A 22,599-nucleotide genomic window follows, 5' to 3' on the forward strand; every position below is an offset into this window, starting at 1 on the left:
CCAACCTTTCCTAGGCCGACCCCTGCCCTGCCTTCCTTCCACTACAGACTGATACACTCTTGAAGTCACACTCTGTTTTGCTCCATTCTCTCTACATGTCCAAACCACCTCAACATCCCTTCCTCAGCCCTCTGGACAACAGTTTTGGTAATCCCGCACCTCCTCCTAACTTCCAAACTACGAATTCTCTGCATTATATTCACACCACACATTGCCCTCAGACATGACATCTCCACTGCCTCCAGCCTTCTCCTCGCTGCAACATTCATCACCCATGCTTCACACCCATATAAGAGCGTTGGTAAAACTATACTCTCATACATTCCCCTCTTTGCCTCCAAGGACAAAGTTCTTTGTCTCCACAGACTCCTAAGTGCACCACTCACCCTTTTCCCCTCATCAATTCTATGATTCACCTCATCTTTCATAGACCCATCCGCTGACACGTCCACTCCCAAATATCTGAATACATTCACCTCCTCCATACTCTCTCCCTCCAATCTGATATCCAATCTTTCATCGCCTAATCTTTTTGTTATCCTCATAACCTTACTCTTTCCTGTATTCACTTCAAGAGTGTATCAGTCTGTAGTGGAAGGAAGGCGGGGTAGGGGTCGGCCTAGGAAAGGTTGGAGGGAGGGGGTAAAGGAGGTTTAGTGTGCGAGGGGCTTGGACTTCCAGCGGGCATGCGTGAGCGTGTTTGATAGGAGTGAATGGAGACAAATGGTTTTTAATACTTGACGTGCTGTTGGAGTGTGAGCAAAGTAACATTTATGAAGGGATTCAGGGAAACCGGCAGGCCGGACTTGAGTCCTGGAGATGGGAAGTACAGTGCCTGCATTCTGAAGGAGGGGTGTTAATGCTGCAGTTTAAAAACTGTAGTGTAAAGCACCCTTCTGGCAAGACAGTGATGGAGTGAATGATGGTGAAAGTTTTTCTTTTTCAGGCCACCCTGCCTTGGTGGGAATCGGCCAGTGTGTTAATAATAAAAAAAAAAATGCTAATGTCAACTCTATGACTTATTTATCTATCACAATTGATCTAATATGACATGATAAATAATATAAATAACATAGAAACACGATGAATAAAATATGTCATTATGTGATGAGTGGTGGCAGTTACTCCCGAGGCCAAAATAATTATCGCTCTGACCATATCTTCCCATTCTTGCCCTTTTGAGGTTTTATTGTAACAGAAAGTGGAATGTTTACAAGGCTAACTGCACTAGATTTATAGGTTTATATAAATTAGACTCATTTATAATAAATAGAACTATTGTACAACTATGATAAATTTCTCTAGTGTTAAGTAGTCAGTAAGACATTAAATTAAGTCAGCCCATAATGCCTAGGCATAATAGAGGCTCTCTTTGCACTGCAACCCATTATTGTAAATACATAGCCCCAATGTACTACTTGCAAATAAATAAATAAATAAATATGAATTTGAATTTAGATCACTAGTTTCATTAGGAAAACATGCCACTCGTATTTTTCTATGATTTCGTGCTTTAATTCAATGGACATCATCCTCTTCTTCTCAGCACTGTCCTTTGCACTTATTTTCTTAGGACCCATGGTTAGAAAAAAGAAATTTGGCAAAATAACTGCACAAAATGCAAGCACAATACGAGAGATGCTTCCATGGCGACGTAACCACGTGTATTGCTGTGGCATTCGCTGTGCCAACTAGTGGCAGCGTATCTAAAGCTCGCTCATAACTTGGATTTTGGCTCTCAATTCAAAGCAAAAAATCAACCGAGTGATGTCCCGAAACTGAGAAAACTTGTAAGTTGGGGCACTCATAAGTCAAGGTACCACTGTATATCCATGACTAATTTCCATCTGTCCACTATTCATTGCAGCTTTGTTAACCCTTTCACTGCCGGTGCCGTGTGCTGAAAACCCAGACGACCATCAACCTAGGATAACCCAAAAAAGTCAAAGTGACTTATTTCCATATGGGTGGTGGGGAAGACTGCATGCTTGTTGGGGAAAACGGTATGGGTAATGGGTGGGGGTGGTAGTTGTGTAATGCATGATTCGGCACCAGCCATGCTGCTCTCAGCACAACAACAAAGGCTACCTTCACCCATCTACACACAAACAACTTTCCACAAGCTGTAACAGTTCTAGGAATGTGTCCAGTGACTCTTTATATGTATATATATATATATTATAGAACAATAATAATAAACAACTTTTTTTTACTGCTGGGTTGTGTAAACAGGTTTTGTAACCAATATAATGATAATGTTTGTGCAGTTATTGTGTTGCATACAATGAGTGGATATCATATATGCATTACACATTATATTGGTTTCACAGGCCACAAAAGATACTAGAAAAATAATTAAAAAAAAAAAAAAAAAAAAGTAGAATAAAGGTAAAAATAATAATACCGAGTTAGCTGCATTCGCTGATGTTGCAGTAAGCGGTTCACTGTCAACTTCATGCCTCTATATTTCGTTAAGTACTGAATGCAAAATTCTTGCATTTTTTTTAAAACTCACAAAAATATTCTTGAGATTTTGGTAAGAATTTTTTTTTTTTTTTTAATATTTTTCGACATAGAGAGCGACGTCAGGATCAGAGGTCTCGACAGTGAAAGGGTTAATAAAGCACATGGTGAGGGGTAGTGAGCCATTTTCCTCTTGAAAACTTCTACACTTGTTAAAGCAATATCTCTGAAATCAGCTGAATATCAGTAGCAATTATTAACCCTTTCAGGGTCGCGACCACTGCTCTCAAACTTGTTCTCAGGGTCAGAAAATTTCCCCCAAAGAAGTTATTTTTTCTTATGAAATGGTAGAGAATCTTATTCTGAAGATAATAAAATAAAAAGTACAAAATTCGATGGAAAGCTGATGATATTACGCTTTCACAAATTTTCCTGTGTCAGCGATATTTAAGCATCGGCTATTTCATCCACTTTGAGTCCGATTTTAGGCTAATTCCATTGTACCAGTTGCCCAAATTCTTAGCTATTTCACTAGTATGCCTTTCATTCTCTTGAGTGAGTACAAGAAACTGCCCATTAAACTATTTAAACTACCCAATAAAGTGATCAGAAATTGGTAATCTGGCCAATTTCACACAAAATTCAAGAAATGCCAATTCCAGAATAAACAATGTAGACATTCTTGGTACTAAAATAACATTTCCTATGTTCATCAGTCATGTCCCCAGGCCTCTCCTATATTATGCAGGCATTCCATTTTGAATTTTTATTCACACACAAAACACAGAAGATTTACTGTTATGAAGACTACTGCATTATTGTAATAACTGTATAAATAATGTCAGTGCATTCATAAATGAGTATTAGAGTGGCCAGATGGACATGTATTGGACAAGTGATGTCATTTGTGTACTTTGGAATATCAGCAAAAATAAAAAATTTCTATTCTCATGAGCTCAATTTCAAACTACTGTCAGTCCTCAAAACCAATCAAAATCATCTCTATTTCTGTAATATATCCTCTATTCTATCAAATGAGACCAAGAAACCAAGAATACAACAATAAATCCACATGAAAAATACAATGCAATTTGCTGTTTTAAACCAAAAACACGGTTGCCGTTATTTTTCCCATTATGCAATGCTTGCTGCAGGATTTTTTTTTTACATGGTGCACACTTACTGGATAGACCCATTCTCTCATATTTAGGCCCAAATTTACTGCTCACAGCTTATCTGAGTAAGCTGAGTGACACTGGCTTCAAAGCTACACAAAAACAGGACTGACCTCAAAAGGGGTTAATGAAAATATGATCCTGGCTGTTTTAAGTAAATATCCTAAATTTGCTTTAAACAGATAAAATGAATTTTGTAAATATATATCCAGATGTACTACTCTTGTTAAGCTTTTGGAGACATAGTTCTTAGGCTTTTTGTGCATCCATACGTTCTTGCACTATTGACCACAGGATGGATATGAAGTAAACAATAAACTACTCAGTTCATCAGCAAAATCTAATTATATATTTCACCACAGATTCTTAAGCTACAGTAGTGCCTACTTTACCTTGAGATTTTTAATGATGAGAGTGCCATGAGGAGGTACACGTAGGATTTCACAGTGTAGTCTGGAGATGTAATGACTAGTAAAAATAAAATCACACTGCTTGTTACGGCCAATCACGAACTAGAAAGCAAAAATTTGTGTTAGATGTATTTCTTAAAATGAGCATTATTTTCAATTAAGGTATTTTACAGTAACTCTACACCACAGAAAATAAGCATTATATAATGTAATACAATTTATGGCTTAGAAAAGCAATAATAAACCTAAGAAACATTTTCAAATGCAGTGAATGCTACAGCAGAAAAAGAAATACTGTTTAATTCAAACCCCTGTAATATTGCACAAAATGTGTGTAAAAGAAATCAATGAAAAAGTGGGCAGATGGGTATTTGACTTTCTAACAGAATGCAAGGAATAATAGTGAACAAAGTAAAATCAAAGGATGCCATGATGAAAAGCCCTTTTCATCCTCAACCCACTGTTCTGGCCACCACAAGCTGCTCCACTATCCTGCCACACATCACCACCACCACCACTCCTGTTGCTTTCTCTTCTAGAAGCCATTCACTGTGGAATGTACCAGGGAAGCTTCTATGTATCTGTGCTGGAGTTACTACCACAATTAGCAAACAAAGCTGTTAAGATAAATTTGTATGGCTCTGTAGAAGAGATAACACATAACAGATGTAGTAACCCATAAATGGTCCAAAATGTACATATACGTTCTTACTGTTAGTGTTCCCAAACATATATGTTTTATTTTTCCTGCCTCCAAATCTTGCATGATTGGCCTGAGATGCCTGGTCAGAATAGAATGGGTTTTAACACTTGGTGTGCACCATATAAAAAATCTGGGACCACTTAATACCTTGTGGGAGCGTCAGTTAAAATGAGCCCCAGCTAGAGCAAACAGTGTGGCAAACACCAAGGATTCACTGATGTAATGTCATATTAACACTCCCCTTTTAAGAGGAAAGTGATGTTGACCCCAAGTTTAGGGTCTGTCTGTCTGTCTATCTCTATCTCTGTTTATCTCTGTCTCTATCTCTGTCGATCTGTCTCTGCCTACCTCTTCTTATCTCTGTCTCACAGGTACACATAAATACAATTATACATAGTGTAAATTATCTAGGATAACCTAAAAAATCAAAAGTGCTATACTGTGCTTGTAGATATAATGCATATGAATACCTGCTGGTTCACAGTGGTTCTCTCTGAGACAGAGAGATAAGCAGAGAGATGGAGAGACAAGCAGACATAGAAAGACAGAGAGACAGATAAGCAGAGACAGAGATGCCGATGCTCATCAAATGTCATCCCTTATCTCATCTTATCTCTGCACCCTCGCAGGCACCCATCAAATGTCATCCCTTATCTCATCTTATCACTGCCGTCCCAGATGCCTGTCAGTGACATCATGCTTCAAAAGAACTTCTTCTTTCTTCTTCTATACTCCTGTGTATCCAAAACATTGCTGGGGCCTATAAATACAGTGGACCCCCGGTTAACGATATTTTTTCACTCCAGAAGTATGTTCAGGTGCCAGTACTGACCAAATTTGTTCCCCTAAGGAATATTGTGAAGTAGATTAGTCCATTTCAGACCCCCAAACATACACGTACAAACGCACTTACATAAATACACTTACATAATTGGTCGCATTCGGAGGTGATCGTTATGCGGGGGTCCACTGTATGTACTTTGTATATATTCCAAGACAACAGTAAATGACCAAGGCAGGTGTAAATGTCCACCTGTCAGTGTGTTTGTGACAATTTGAGTACAATTTCAGTACCTAATACTAGTGTCAGAACAAAGATTGGTTATGAAATAACAAGAACTACTATAAATTGTAATTATCAGAATATAAAAATTATATAAAGTAATATGAAAACAAGAAAAAAGGCACTGTATATTGGCAACACTTCTGCAAGCGGTAGGACTCCATGTTGCTGTCAGGTGATCGCCAAGTGCTAACTTTGTACCCTCTTATGTCAGTAAGTACTGACCCTAAAAAAAATTTTTTATCCTATAACACTTAGAAAAATGTGCTCTTTATTTCTATATATATAAAAAAAAAATTATTTTTCAAAATATTTGGGGCAATAGCGGTAAGAACTTACATATACTTTGGATCATTTATGGGTTAAATATTAATAAGGAAAGAGCATGGTCTTTCATCAAGAGCCTACCAGAGATTAACAGAAAATAGAAGGAAATCAAGACAGATGGCATAGTAGGTAAAAAGAGTTAGAAACTAAGATATAAAACAACACAGATGAGACAGGCACAGTGATACATACCAGCATGATAGATGATACAAACATAGAACTAGAAAGACAAAATGAGGAATGCAAGAAATACACACACAAAGCAGGACAGCAAGGAAAACCTGGCAAACATAGGAGCAGAGCAAGGTAGTCAGGAAAACCCAGAGAAAGGTGGCCAGGAAAATCCTGTGCAGGGTAGCAAAGTAAAACCAAGAAGTGCTAAAGTAGAGGAGACAGAGACTGTCAAAGAAAAAGAGAGGAAAGATGCACTGTTTAGATAGCATTATGCCAAAAAGTTCTGCAACTATGGAAAAGGATGTAGATACATACATATCAAAACTTGTACAGGTCCGCCATCACAAATCCGGCAATCAGTTATTCGGTTCCTTCAGTTATTCGGCACTAATTTTGGCTAGCATAATTTCAAATTTCCAGGGTCGCCACACCAACCTGCTGGCACTGTTTGGTGGCGCTGCTTGCTGCATAAATCATTCCAATTTCTTTTTCTCCATTTATTGTTTTAACCTGCTTACTTTTAGCCCTAGCCATGGTTCCAGTGAATAAAAGAAATGCTTCTCATTATGTAAAGCACCTACATAGTACATTATCCATTAAAGATAAGGTGGCTTTGAAGCCACTGTCGGTTGCTGTGAGCTCAGTCTCATGAAGCAGGAGCATATGCTTTATTATTATGCTAATATCAACACTACAGCTTATTTGCCTATTACAATTGATCTAGTATGACATAAGAAACAATATAAATAACATAAAACATGTTAAATACTCCAGAATGAATAATATTTGGCATAACACCGAGCAGTTCGACAAAGTTATGTAGAGGATATGGTAAACAAATACCATTCTCCTGTCCCTGTCTTGGGGCTCATATTAGAGAAAATGGAGTGTAGCACAGGACTAACTGTGATATACACTCGTACTCCACCATAAACATAAAACAAAAAGGTTATTTTCTCTCTATAGATTATCACACATAGCAGCATATGTGTAGAGAACCTAGGATAACCCCAAAAAAGTCAACGTGGCTTATTTTTAGTACCTGGCTTGGGTTAGCCTATATGATTTTTGGTAAATATTCGATTCCCAGCCAGGGTAGAAACATTAGGCATGTTTCTTTACACCTGTTGTCTATGTTTACCCATCAGTAAATGGATACCTGGGTGTTAGTCGACTAGTGTGGGTGTTATCCTGGGACAATGACCTAATTTTCTTGAAATACTCAGCGTAACAAGTGCCTTTCTATACAGTAGTATGTCACTGATGTCAGCTAGGCCTGTATACCTTGTACATGTACATGTAGTAAATAAAGATATTACACCTACCATCCGACTTACGACCTGCTCGACTTACGACCACTCAACTTACGACCGTGTTTTTTATGCCAAATTTCTGGGAAATAAACAACTATTTGTGTTGTACACAGTGTTTATCCTAAACCTTACAGCATAAAATACAGTACTAACAGCATAAAAAGTAAAGTAAAACATGAAATACCGAAATAAAACAATAAAAACCAGTCATTACAAAAATGTTATGTTGATATTCAGTAGTAAAGTTCGACTTACGACCGGTTTCTCGGAACCGAACTCAGTCGTAAGTCGGATGGTAGGTGTATTATTACATTATTATTATTATTTTCTCAGTTGTTTGTTGGGTTATCTTATTCAAACTTGGGCAATGTATGATGGAAAGATACTTCATGTACACCAAAAATGAAAGAAATCAGACCATAAATAGCGGAGTTCACTTCTCAGCCATTAGCGGCCGCTTTGTGGTATATTTTTGTATGGCTGTTATGGTTATATTCTCATTTTTTCGGTCTCATTTGATAGAATGAAAGATATATTACAGAAATAGATATGATTTTGATTGCTTTCATGATGAAAAGTACCTTGAAATTGCACTCACAGTAGCGAAAATGTTCTATTCTTTAGCGAAGCTCAAGAGTAAACAAATGACGTACGTCACAGTCTAATACCTGTCTGCCTGCCAGTCCAAATTCCAGTACGGACTCAAGAATGGATTGACATTATTTATACAATTATTACAATAATGCAGTAGTCTGCATAACAGTAAATCTTCTATTTTTTTTTTTGTGAATAAAAATTCCAAATGGTAAGCAAGAGTAATATAAGAGGGGCCTGTAGCCGTGACTAATGAACAGAGAAAATGTTATTTTAGTGCCAGGAATGTCTGCATTGTTTATTTTGGACCCTATTTTGAAATTGGCATCTGTTGAAATTTGTGTGAAATCGGCCAAATTGCCAATTTCTGACCACTTTATTGGGTAGTTGAAATAAGTGAATGGGCAGTTTCTTGTACTCAGTTGACAGACTAAAAGTAAATAAGTTTATTCAGGTATACACAAATACAGTTACATAGATTATCATACACAGCAGTGTATGTATAGAGAACCTAGGATAACTCAGAAAAGTCAGACAAAGTGACTTATTTCCAGTACCTGGCTTGGGCTTGCCATATATGATTTTTGGTAAATATTTTTTTTCTCGGTTGTTTGTTGGGCTATCTCATTGAAACTTGGGCAATGTATGATGGAAAGATGCTTCTTAACGTACAAAAAAAATAAAGAAGACGGACGATAAATAAGGGAGTTCATTAGCCGCCTCTTTGCAGTATATTTTCGTATGGTTTTTATGGTTGTATTCTCATTTTTTGGACTCATTTGATAGAATGGAAGATATATTACAGAAACAAACATGATTTTGATTGCTTTCATGACGAAAAGTACCTTGAAATTGAGCTCAAAGTAGCGGAAATGTTCGATTTTTGCCGATGTTCAATGAGCTGTGTAAGTCAAGTTGGTTAATTTTATTAAGTGTATTCCAACCTAACCACTCTGTAATTCAGCAAACTCAGTAATCCGGCACACTACAGGTCCCAATGATGCCAGATTTGTGATGGAGGACCTGTATCAATGTGCTGAGAAAAGAAAAAAAATGCTGCTTTGGTGAAGTGCCAGTACAGTGGACCCTCAACCAGCGATGGCATCGATTAACGATAAATCTGACTAGCGATACATTTTAACGCAAAAATTTTGCCTCGACTAGCGCTTAAAAACCCGACCAGCGCTATTCGTTCTGTACGAGACGCGTCCACTTTGGCCTGAGCGCGCCTCACTTGTCCCATGGGTGCCAGTGTTTACAAGCCAGCCACCGCGGTCACTTCCAAACATACAACTGGAACATTTCATATTATCACAGCCTTTGTAGTGATTGCACCTGCAAAATAAGTCACCATGGGCCCCAAGAAAGCTTCTAGTGCCAACCCTACAGCAAAAAGGGTGAGAATTACTATGGAGATGAAGATAGAGATCAATGCTAAGTATGAAAGTGGAGTGCGTGTCTCTGAGCTGGTCAGGTTGTATAATAAACCCCAATCAACCATCGCTACTATTGTGGGCAAGAAAACGGCAATCAAGGAAGCTGTTCTTGCCAAAGGTGCAACTATGTTTTCGAAACTGAGATCGCAAGCTGTAGAAGATGTTGAGAGACTCTTATTGGTGTGGATAAATGAGAAACAGATAGCAGGAGATAGCATCTCTCAAGCTATCATATGTGAAAAGGCTAGGAAGATGCATGACCATTTAATTAAAAAAATGCCAGCAACTAGTGATGTGAGTGAATTTAAGGCCAGCAAAGGTTGGTTTGAGAGATTTAAGAAGCGTAGTGGCATTCACAGTGCGATAAGGCATGGTGAGGCTGCCAGTTCGGACCACAAAGCAGCTGAAAAATATGTGCAGGAATTCAAGGAGTACATAGACAGTGAAGGACTGAAACCTGAACAAGTGTTTACTTGTGACGAAACAGGCCTGCTTTGGAAGAAAATGCCAAGCAGGACCTACATTACTCAGGAGGAAAAGGCACTCCCAGGACATAAGCCTATGAAAGACAGGCTTACTCTGTTGATGTGTGCCAATGCTAGTGGTGATTGCAAAGTGAAGCCTTTATTGGTGTATCACTCTGAAACTCCCAGAGTGCTCAGGAAAAACAATGTCGTCAAGGCTAATTTGTGTGTGCTGTGGAGGGCAAACAGTAAGGCATGGGTCACTAGGGTCTTTTTCTATGACTGGTTACACCATGCATTTGCCCCCAATGTGAAAAATTACCTAATTGAAAATAAATTAGACTTTAAGTGCCTCCTGGTATTAGACAATGCTCCTGGTCATTCTTCAGACTTGGCAGAGCGACTTTCTAGGGACATGAGCTTCATTAAGGTGAAGTTTTTGCCTCGTAATACCACTCCTCTCCTGCAGCCCATGGACCAGCAGGTCATTTCCAACTTCAAGAAACTGTACACAAAAGCTATGTTTGAAAGGTGCTTTGTAGTGACCTCAGAAACTCAACTGACTCTAAGAGAGTTTTGGAAAGATCATTTTACCATCCTCAATTGTGTAAACATTATAGGTAAGGCTTGGGAGGAAGTGACTAAGAGGACCTTGAACTCTGCTTGGAAAAAACTGTGGCCAGAATGTGTAGACAAAAGGGATTTTGAAGGGTTTGAGGCTAACCCTGAGAATCCTATGCCAGTTGAGGAATCCATTGTGGCATTGGGAAAGTCCTTGGAGTTGTAGGTTAGTGGGGAGGATGTGGAAGAGCTGGTGGAGGAGGACAATGAAGAACTAACCGCTGATGAGCTGCTAGATCATCTTGAACAGCAAGAGGGCAGACCTGAGGAAACTGCTTCGGAGGAGGGGATAGAGCACATTAAAATGGTATAAAATACCGACAGGTTGTTAGGTAAGACACATATGCAACAGTTAGGTATCTTTATTTCGAAATAAAGATACCTAACTGTTGCATATGTGTCTTACCTAACAACCTGTCGGTATTTTATACCATTTTAATGTTCAATCTGTCAGACACTGCAACACAAGGGTATCTTGGTACAGACCTACAATCAACTTCGACAACCTCTACTAGTGAGAACGGCTGGATTTGAGAGGGACCTGACCTCCCAACATCTGAGTTCTTACCTCTTCTAGTGACCTACATCTCACCTCTTGGCGCTATATAAGGCTCCATCCTGTCACTTCATCTCCATATTGTTTCATTCTATGGAACAATGCTCTTCTCCAGACTGAGGGACTGACCACCTCAAAACTTTAAGGGTGATGGACTGATTACATCGTCTTCAAGTATCTTCTGCTTCTATCAACTTTTCTGTACTCGACTGAAGAAGCCTACTGTGTAGGCGAAACGTTTCGAAATAAAGATACCTAACTGTTGCATATGTGTCTTACCTAACAACAGGTGATAGAGAAATTGAAGAAGTTGCCTACTTCTAAGATTAAGGAAATGTGTGCAAAGTGGCTTGAAGTGCAAACCTTTTTTGATGAAAATCACCCTGACACAGCTACTGCAAGCCGTGTTGGCAACCTGTACACTGACAATGTTGTGAACCACTTTAGGAAAGTCATAAAGGAACGAGAGGTACAGGTATCTATGGACAGATATGTTGTGCGACAGAAGTCCAGTGACTCTCAAGCTGGTCCTAGTGGCATTAAAAGAACAAGGGAAGTAACCCCAGAAAAAGACTTGCTACCTCAAGTGCTAATGGAAGGGGATTCCCCTTCTAAACACTAAGAAGATCAACGGTCTCCCCTCCTCCCATCCCATCAATCATCACCAGATCTTCAATAAAGGTAAGTGTCATGTAACTGTGCATGTCTTCTTCAGTTTGTGTGTATTAAAATTAATATTTCATGTGGTAAAAATTTTTTTTTCAATACTTTGGGGTGTCTTGCATGGATTAACCCTTTGACTGTTTTCGACGTATAAATACGTCTTACGAGCCAATGTTTCTGACGTATATATACTCAATAATTCTAGCGGCTTCAAATCAAGTGGGAGAAAGCTGGTAGGCCCACATGTGAGAGAATGGGCCTATGTGGTTAGTGTGCACCACATAAAAAAAATCCTGCAGCACACATTGCGTAATGAGAAAAAAAAAACTCTGATCGTTTTTTTGGAATAAAACGCCGACTTTGAGGTGTATTTTCGTATAGTATTTATCATTGTATTCGCGTTTTCATGGTCTTAGGTGATAAAATGGAAAACATATTACAGAAATAGAGATGATTTTCATTACTTTTACTATGAAAACGACCTTGAAACTGAGCTCAAAGTAGCAGAAATGTTCGATTTTTACCAATGTTCAAGAGTAAATAAATCACACCACACGTCCAATACACGTCAACTGGGGAGTCTAATATTCTTTCACTAGTGCACTGATATTATTTATACCATTTTTACAATAATGCAGTCGTCTGCATAACAGTAAATTTTGTATTTTTTTGTATGAATAAAAAATCAAAATAGAAAGCAATAATAATATAAGAGGGGCCTAGAGATGTGACTAATGAACAGAGCATATGTTATTTTAGTGCCACGAATGTCTACCTTGTTTATTCTGGACCCTATTTTGAAATTGGCATCTTTTTTATTTTGCGTGAAATTGGCCAAATTGCCAATTTCTGACCACCATATTGGGTAGTCCAAATTAGTAAATGGGAGGTTTCTTGTACTCGGCTGATAGATAAAATGGAGTTCTAAAGAAATAGCTATGAGTTTGGTCAACTGGAACAATGGAATTGGCTGAAAATAGGGCTCAAAGTCGGCGAAATCGCCGATACGCATATGTCGCCGAGACCGCTAACTTCGCGGGAGCATAATTCCACGAGTTTTTGACCAAATTTCGAACTTTTGGTGTCATTACCATCGGGAAAAGATTCTCTATCATTTCATAAGAAAAAATAATTTTTTTTTTTTTCAAAAATTGAGCGACATAGAATGACAGTTTCAGAGAGGGGCCTGAAACAGTCAAAGGGTTAATTTGATTTCCATTATTTCTTATGGGGAAAATTAACTTGACTAACGATTATTTCGATTAACGATGAGCTCTCAGGAACAGATTAATATCGCTGGCTGAGGGTCCACTGTATTCCCACCCAGAGATGTGCAATTCGTCATTAGAAACTAGACAATATTACTACTTAAGAACCAAAAATTCCACGAAAAGAAATGACAAAGATATGTAGAAAACAATGAAAATACAGTGGACCACTGGTTATCGGCCGTAATCTGTTCGAGAAGGTTGGCCTAAATCCAAAATGGCCGAAAACTGAAGTAATATTTCCCATAAGAAATATTGTAAATCCAATTACAGTGGACCCCTGACATTCGATGGCATCGACATTCGATAAATCCGATATTCAATGCATTTTAACGCAAAAAATTTGCCTCGACATTCGATCGAAAACCCGCTATTCGATACGATTCGTACGAGACGTGTCCACGTGTGGCCTGAACTGCCCCTGTGTGCCAGTGTTTACAAGCCAGCCAGTGTGCACACATCTAAGGATACATTCAGTACATTCCATATTATCACTGTTTTTGGTGCTTGTTTCTGCAAAATAAGTAATCATGGGCCCCAAGAAAGCTTCTAGTGCCAACCCGTCCATCAATCCATCCCATCAATCATCACCAGATCTTTATTAAAGGTAAGTGTCAATTATTCTAGTGTTATTAATCTATTGTTATTGTTGTTATTGTAATTATTCTATTGCATTAAACTTAATATTTCATGTGGTAAAATTTGTTTTTTTTCATACTTTTGGGTGTCTTGCACGGATTAATTTGATTTCCATTATTTCTTATGGGGAAAATTAATTCGACTTTCGATATTTTCAACATTCGATGAGCTCTCAGGAACGGATTAATATCGAATGTCGGGAGTCCACTGTAATCTGTTCCAGACACCCAAAAATATTAACAAAAAATAAATTTTTTAAAGAATACCTATAGTTTTACATGCAGAAAAGAATGAGAAAGAAATATAAAGCAGTAATTTTAATAATAAATGAACATTACGTACATTTACTGAAGACTCTTGTTGGCATATGGAAGAAGGTGAGGAGGGGAGAGGGAGGAGAGTTTGTTTGGAAGGGAATTCCCCCTCCATAAGGACTTCAGGTATCAAGTTCCTCTCTCGGGTTACTTCCCTTCTTTGCTTTTTACTGGCACTAGGACCAGCTTGAGAGTCACTGCACCCCTGTCACACAAAAAAATCTGTCCAGAGGTGCCTGTTTCTGGTGTCTCTGTAAAATTTGCCTAAAATTGGACAAAACATTGTCACTGAACATGTTGCAGGCACAGCTTACAACAGTTTTGTCAGGGTGATAATTCTCCACAAAACTTTTCACCTCACTCCACTTTGCACAAATGTCCTTCATCACTGAAGAAGGCACATTTTCCCCCCCTCTTCCTCCTATGAAGCAATATCCTCAGCTGCTGTCTGTTCCTGTTCCTGTTGAAGGTGTTGCAGCTCTTCAGTGGCTAGCTCTTCCCTCTGGTCATCTACCAACTCTTCCACATCCTGGCCACTCACATCGAACCTCATGGATTTCTCCAAAGACAAAATAGATTCCACAATAGGCGTAGGGTTGTCAGGGTCAGTCTCAAACCCTTCAAAATCCTTGTCGAGGACACATTCTGGCCACAATTGTCTCCAAGCAGAGTTCAAAGTCCTGAAAGTCACTCCCTGCCAAGCCTTATCTATAAGGCTTATGCAATGGAGGATATTGAAGTGATTCCTCCGGAACTCTTTTAGGGTCAATTCAGTGTCCAAAGTCACTTCAAAGCACCTTTGAAACATTGCTTTGGTGGACAGTTTTTTGAAGTTTGAAATGACCTGATGGTCCATGGGCTGGATGAGAGGAGTGGTATTAGGGGCAAGAGCATCAGTGTGATGAGCTTACACTCCTCAAACAACAGGTCTTCCAAGTCTGGAGGATGAGCAGGAGCATTGTTCATTAACAGGAGGCACTTAAGTGGCAATTTATTTTCCAGGAGGTATTTCTTCATACTCGGGCCAAACACTTCACTGACCCACTCCTTGAAAATTAGCCTTGTGACCAATGCCTTATTGTTAGCCCTCCATATCACACAATTTACTCTTCATGACATTGTTTTTCTTGAACGCTCGGGGATTATCAGAGTGATACATGAGTAAATGCTTCACTTTGAAATCCCCACTAGCGTTACCACAGAACAAGAGAGCTAGCCTATCCTTCATAGGCTTGTGTCCTGGCAATGCCTTTTCCTCCTGCATGATATAGGTCCTCTTTGGCATTCTCTTCCAAAAGAGGCCTGTTCGTCACAACTGAACACTTGTTGGGGGAGGAATTCTTCAGCCTCTACGTACCCCTTGAATTCATCAACGAATGCTTCGGCCGCACATTTGTCAGAACTTGCAGCCTCGCCATGCCTTACAACACTGTGTATGCCACTACACTTCTTGAATCTGTCGAACCAGCCTATGCTGGCCTTAAATTCACCAACAGCAGCACTCGTTCCCGGAATTTTCTTTATGAGATCCGCATGCAACTGCCTTGCTTTCTCACAAATTATCCCCTCCAAAACACTCGCCTAATTGTGGTTGCAGGGGTCGAGACTCAGCTCCTGGCCCCGCCTCTTCACCGACCACTACTAGGTCCTCTCTTCCCCTGCTCTATGAGCTTTATCATACCTCGTCTTAAAACTATGTATAGTTCCTGCCTCCACTACATCGCTTGCCAGACTATTCCACTTCCTAACTACTCTATGACTGAAGAAATACTTTGACTCATCTGAGTCTTCAGCTTCCAATTGTGACCCCATGTTTCTGTGTCCTATCTCTGGAACATCTTGTCTCTGTCCACCTTGTCTATTCCACGCAGTATTTTGTATGTCGTTACCATGTCTCCCCTGACACTAATTGGTTCTCGTTGACCCACACCAACAACAACTTCTCCACATCCTCGATTGTTTGAGACCTCTGTGTCATTAGCATATTTACACAATTTGCAACATCAGCTTCCTTGATTTCTGCTTTCTTCAACAGGATGGAAATGATTGTTGATGTAGATTTCCCATACATCCTGGCCAGTTCAGCCACACATACGCCACTTTCATATTCTGCAATAACTTCTTTCTTGAATTCTATTGTTTCTCACCTTCTTTACCAAAGGGCTGGCACTCTGAACTTTCTTTGGCCCCATGTTGACTTATTTCACAGTTGCAATCAATAAACAAGCACCAAAAACAATGGATGAATGCGTGAAGTATTTTAACCCAATGAGAGATGCACAGACTGAGTGTGATACGCACGAGGAAGGGTGTTGCCGGCAGGTGGACACATCTCATACCAACGATTTCCGAGCAGATGGCCGAAATCCGAGGGAAATCTCACTGAAAAAAAGTGCTCAATTTCCAAATTGGCCAATTTCTGCACCGGCCGATATCTGGGGGTCCAGTGTACAGTGGACACCCTCCCTTTTCGTTGGGCTCTGTTTTCGCTCATTTCCGTTGTCGCTGATTTTTTCCATAAAATTAGTGGCTCCGTTCTCGTCGATGGTATGGTAAAAATATTGGCTCCATTTCTGTTGCTTTCCTTTGATCTCATTGGTGGTAGGGTACCTGTCTGAGTGCCACGCGCACACAGAGCGTCCCACACGCATTCTGAGGCAGTGTAGCTTTGTTTCTCGGTGAGTGAACATTATCCTGTGAGGTCATAGGAAACATTTTGTAATAATTCTTTGTTTTTTGCATTTGTTTATTCTGTGTGACTGCTAAATAAGCCACCATGGGCCCAAAGAAAGCTGCTAGTGCCAGCTCATTTATAAAAAAGGTGAGAAATACGATAGAATTCAAGAAAAAACTCGTAGCAAAGTACCAAAGTGGAGGAGGAAGAGAGAGGGGAGAATGTGCCTTCTTCAGTGATTCAGTGATTCTGCGATATGCACAATACTAAAGCAGGAGGAGTCGATAATGGCTATGGCGCCACCCAGTGATACAGCATAGCATTACCAGTGTAGCAAGTTGTGTGATTAAGCGATAGAAAAAGGACGACACGAAACCGACTCCTCCACTGTTGTTTGAGGTATATAGGGCACTGACAAACATACGCTGCCCTGCCTATCTTCCACCACCCTAAACCAATGCCAGCATCTCCAAGGTAGAGTAAGTATAAATATTTCTTATTTATGAAGTGGAAATATTTCAAATTTATAAATTAAAGTGTAAATATTTCTAATTTTTAAATTACGTACATTGTTTGTGTGAATAGTGTTGGTGGCTTCTGCTGCTGCCATCCACTGATATGTACGGCTCCTCTCAGTGGCCATTATAAACCCAACATCACCACCACCACCACTTACTCCTCACATACATAATGACATTTTATTCGTTCTAGAGTATACACCTACCATCCGACTTACGACCAAGCTTGGTTCCGACCAACCGGTCGTAAGTCGAAATGGACGTAAGTCGAACCTTTGAAAATTGCCGACATACTGGGTAGGGCATAATGTCAAAACTTTCCTATATAAACTACCTACATAATACTGTAATGTAATGTACAATCATTATTTCATTCCTTTTTACCATAATTTACTTCTTTTGTTGTATTTTAATTATTTATGTACTGTATATAATGTATACATGGTAGTGATATGTAATGTAAATTTTACATCGCATACAGTATCATATGTTACTATTATCTTTATGTATTGTCGACACAGTGGAATGGAAGAATACCACTGGTAGTGTCATCCTGCCAGAATGTTGTATAACCTATACCCTAAGTAAAGAGAAACAACTCTGGAACATGTGTAATACGTATGGGTCACATAACCAGAGACCAAACAAAACGTTACTCGTCAATCCTAACCAGCCTGATAAGAAGGGCAAAAAAATTGTATTATGAGAACAGATTATCCAACTTACGATGTGATATAAAAAAGACCTGGAAAACCCTATCAGAAATTCTGGGAACAAAAAAGATATCACGAAATAGCAAAATAAAATTAGCAAAATCAGATGAACCCCAACTCCCACCAACAGAAACAGCAAACAGACTCAATGATTTCTTCTCCACTATAGGACAAAACCTTGCCAATAAAATCCCAAGCTCAGATACCCCACCAAATGACTACCTCACCGGCAACTACCCGAACACACTGTTCCTAGCTCCTACTAACCCATACGAAGTCTCCCTTATTATCAATGCACTAAAAAACAAGGCAGGAGATTTAAGTACCTTACCACCCTTTATATACAAAAAAGTGTCACAAGTGCTATCTCCAATCATTGCAACACTCTTTAACAAATCCATTGAATCCTCCACCTTCCCTACAGTACTCAAAATAGCAAGGGTCACCCCGATCCACAAAGGAGGAGACCAAACAGAGTTGAATAACTATAGGCCAATATCCAACTTACACCCTCTCTCAAAAATCTTCGAAAAATTAATTCATAAACGAATCTACTCCTACCTTATCTCCCAAAACATACTCAACCCCTGCCAATTTGGATTCAGGCCTAATAAAAATACTAATGATGCTATTATACACATGCTAGAACATATATACACTGCGATAGAGAAAAAAGAAGTCCCACTGGGGATCTTCATTGACTTACGTAAAGCTTTTGATACAGTTGACCCTTTATCACTCTCTTATTTACCCCTATCTCACCTATGGAATTTGTGCATGGGGCTCAACAACAATTAACCATCTCAGACCACTAATTACCCAACAAAAGGCTGCAGTTAGAATGATAACAAATTCTCACTACAGGCAGCACACTCCACCAATATTCAATACACTAAACCTAGTCACCATACAAAACATCCATACTTATTACTGCACCTATTACATACATAGAACACTTAACTCTGATATTAACCCTCCCCTCAAACATCTCCTTGCCAACCTCAACAGAACACATGACCATAACACAAGGCACAGATCACTCTTTGATGTTCCTCGTGTCCATCTCACACTATGCAAAAACTCAATGCACATAAAAGGCCCTAAAATCTGGAATTCATTACCTGTAAATACAAAAGAAACACTACCTGTTTATAAATTCAAGTCTCTTCTCAAAGATCACTTACTCACCCAAAACCAAATAAATACTGAATAACTGAACCTTATAAATTGTATATCTTAAATGTTTCTCACAATTATATCACATAAATGTTAAACCTAAAACCCAATCTAACTTTATTATTTTTTAAATACACTACCTAACAGAATCCTTCATATGACTGAATGCAACCATATGACCTGTCTTTGTAATACTCACTTGTGCTTTATAGTAATCTGTTTACATTAATGTTTTATCACTGATTTCATCATTGCTTAGTTAATCTTAAGTTAATTTTAAGCCAGCCCGTAATGCTATGCATAGTATAAGTGGCTTTGGCATGCTGCTCTTATCTGTATTTTTTTGTACCTCTGTATGTGTGCTCAAATTGGTAATAAATAAATAAATATCCGGCTGGGTGGCCGGGTCTGTGGTTGGCCAGGTGGGTGGGTGGGTGGGTGGCTGGCTGGGTGGGTGGGTGGCCAGGTGGGTGGGTGTCTGGATGGGTGGGTGGGTGGCTGGGTGGGTGGCTGGGTGGGTGGGTGGGTGGGTGGCTGGCTGGCTGAGGCTGTCTCTTTGTATCTCTCTCTCTGTATCTCTCTGTATGTATGTATATATATATATCTATCTATCTCTCTATATCTCTCTATATCTCTCTATATCTCTCTCTATATCTCTCTCTCTCTCTCTCTATATATATCTATCTCTCTCTCTCTCTATATCTATCTATCTATCTATCTATCTATCTCTCTCTCTCTCTCTCTCTCTCTATATCTATCTATCTATCTATCTATCTATCTATCTATCTCTCTCTCTCTCTCTCTCTCTCTCTCTCTCTCTCTCTCTCTCTCTCTCTCTCTCTCTCTCTCTCTCTCTCTCTCTCTCTCTCTCTCTCTCTCTCTCTCTCTCTCTCTCTCTCTCTCTCTCTCTCTCTCTCTCTCTCTCTCTCTCTCTCTCTCTCTCTCTCTCTCTCTCTCTCTCTCTCTCTCTCTCTCTCTCTCTCTCTCTCTCTCTCTCTCTCTCTCTCTCTCTCTCTCTCTCTCTCTCTCTCTCTCTCTCTCTCTCTCTCTCTCTCTCTCTCTCTCTCTCTCTCTCTCTCTCTCTCTCTCTCTCTCTCTCTCTCTCTCTCTCTCTCTCTCTCTCTCTCTCTCTCTCTCTCTCTCTCTCTCTCTCTCTCTCTCTCTCTCTCTCTCTCTCTCTCTCTCTCTCTCTCTCTCTCTCTCTCTCTCTCTCTCTCTCTCTCTCTCTCTCTCTCTCTGTCTCTCTCTCTCTCTCTCTCTCTCTCTCTCTCTCTCTCTCTCTCTCTCTCTCTCTCTCTCTCTCTCTCTCTCTCTCACTGGTCACATGAAGTCATCATACATATTATAAATTACCTAGAATAACCCAAAAAATCCAGACAAAGTACTATACAGTGGATCTGTGCTCCAGTGCCCTAAATTAATAATAATATTAATAATCAATATTATTACAATAATACGTATGTACTAATCTTAATATTATTATTATTAAGCTATACTATAATAATCGTGTCCACTCATTATTTACCTTAAAATATCTGTAGTTTTAATGTAGAGTGAGAGGTGAGTAAACAAGATTAAATGAATAAATGAGAGAGAGAATGTAGAATGTTCACGAGTTATGTAAACAAACGTTGTTGTTGTTGTTACCAGCCCGGACACGAATGATTCCTGTTCACTGTCAAGCCGATCAGAAAAACATCTCATATTTGTTAATTTATATGTTATGTAGCATGTTTATTATATAATTTTGAAAAAAAATCATAGATGGATTAAGCAAAATGTCTATATTAACGTTTTATACACATTTAATGCACCTCAGTGATTATTATTGTTATCATTATTAATATGGCATCTTCAAGACCAAGTACACTCTTAATGAGTGGCTCTGAGACAGACAAGCAGACAAAGACAGACACACAGGTAGACAGAAAGACAGGCACACAGGTAGACAGACACACACGTAGACATAAAGACAGACAGGTAGACAGAAAGACACACAGGTAGACAAAGACAGACACAGGTAGACAGAAAGACTGACACACAGAAAGACAGACACACAGGTAGACATAAAGACACACAGGTAGACATAAAGACACACAGGTAGACAGAAAGACAGACACACAGGTAGACAGAAAGACAGACACACTAGTAGACAGACAAACAGACACACAGAGATACTGGCAGATATACAGGCAGACAGATACAGACAGATTTATGTGCAACAGTGAAAACAAATAGAGAGTTCGAGAGTAAGAGCCTTTCTTGCCACAATCTCCAGTGCAAGATTCAGACTTCATCTTAGGGGCCATGGTGAAATTTACTGTCCAGTTAGTACAGTTAATACAGTATGATGCTGCTGATAGGGCAGGGTTACTCAAACTGATGCTGCCTGCATGACACATTGCCCCCCGCGAGTATTGTCAAATATTGTACAGTGGTGTGCATCAGCCACCCCAGCCCAGCTGCCAGATGCACGGTCGTAAGTCAAATGGACATATGTCGAGCAGGTCTTAAGTCGGATGGTAGGTTATATCATGTTTCTATGTTATTAATATTGTTTATTATGTCACACTAGACGAATTGTGATAGATAAATAAGCCGTGAAATATAGTTCTTCTCTATAAAATGTATTTTTTGTTGAAACTTTTGGATGTCTGAAACGGATTAACTGGATTTACATTATTTCTTATGGGGAAAATGGTTTCAGATTTAGCTGATTTCACATTTCGTTGGACTCTCTGGAATGAATTAAAGACAAAACGGGAGGGTCCATTGCATATGTATTTTTTTGGTGGCACAAGTTACCAGCTAAGAAAAAAATAATGAAATCCAATGACAGAACACAGGGTACACAGAGACATGTGGCAATGGAACATAGTGAACTGGTTTTACACATACCCGAATGAAACATACAATATGCCACAATACTGGCAGCACTGGAGAAACCAGAAATATGTCCAAGAGCCATATCATACAATGGCATAGTACTAGCAGTGCTAGGAAAACCCGCACTAAATCTAAACATCTTATTGCAAACATACAAGATTTGAAAACAAGAAATGAAAAAAGTTGGCTATGTATATGGGTGCCTTACAGAGGTGAATGTTACGTTTAGAACATTTACAGAAACACACATAAGGGATGTTTTGGAAGATGAGATAGCAGTTAAAAACTACAATGTTTAACCCTTTGACTGTTTCGGTTGCATATATACATCTTACGAGCCACCATTTTTGACGTAGGAGGGAGAGATACATGATTATATACACCTGGAAAATCCTAGAGGGACTAGTACCGAACTTGCACACGAAAATCACTCACTACGAAAGCAAAAG

At 39.2% G+C, this 22,599-nt stretch overlaps 1 protein-coding gene across 2 annotated transcripts in view; it reads right to left on the reverse strand.

The window, feature by feature from the left end:
- Positions 1-22,599, reverse strand: part of LOC128692059 (uncharacterized) — a 169,710-nt gene that overhangs the window by 125,657 nt on the left and 21,454 nt on the right. Inside the window, exons 1-2 of one of the 2 annotated variants that reach the window (XM_070085248.1) lie at positions 19,089-19,544; positions 4,031-4,150 (exon numbers count right to left, since the gene is read on the reverse strand). In XM_070085248.1, the coding sequence (XP_069941349.1) occupies positions 4,031-4,150; positions 19,089-19,109 (141 nt within the window). In that variant the 5' untranslated portion in view covers positions 19,110-19,544. Of the gene's footprint in view, positions 1-4,030; positions 4,151-19,088; positions 19,545-22,599 lie in introns of those variants that run through there. The other variant, XM_070085247.1, reaches the window with a different exon arrangement.

This window comes from Cherax quadricarinatus, chromosome 15, assembly GCF_038502225.1.
Source record: "Cherax quadricarinatus isolate ZL_2023a chromosome 15, ASM3850222v1, whole genome shotgun sequence".
NCBI lineage: Eukaryota > Metazoa > Arthropoda > Malacostraca > Decapoda > Parastacidae > Cherax > Cherax quadricarinatus.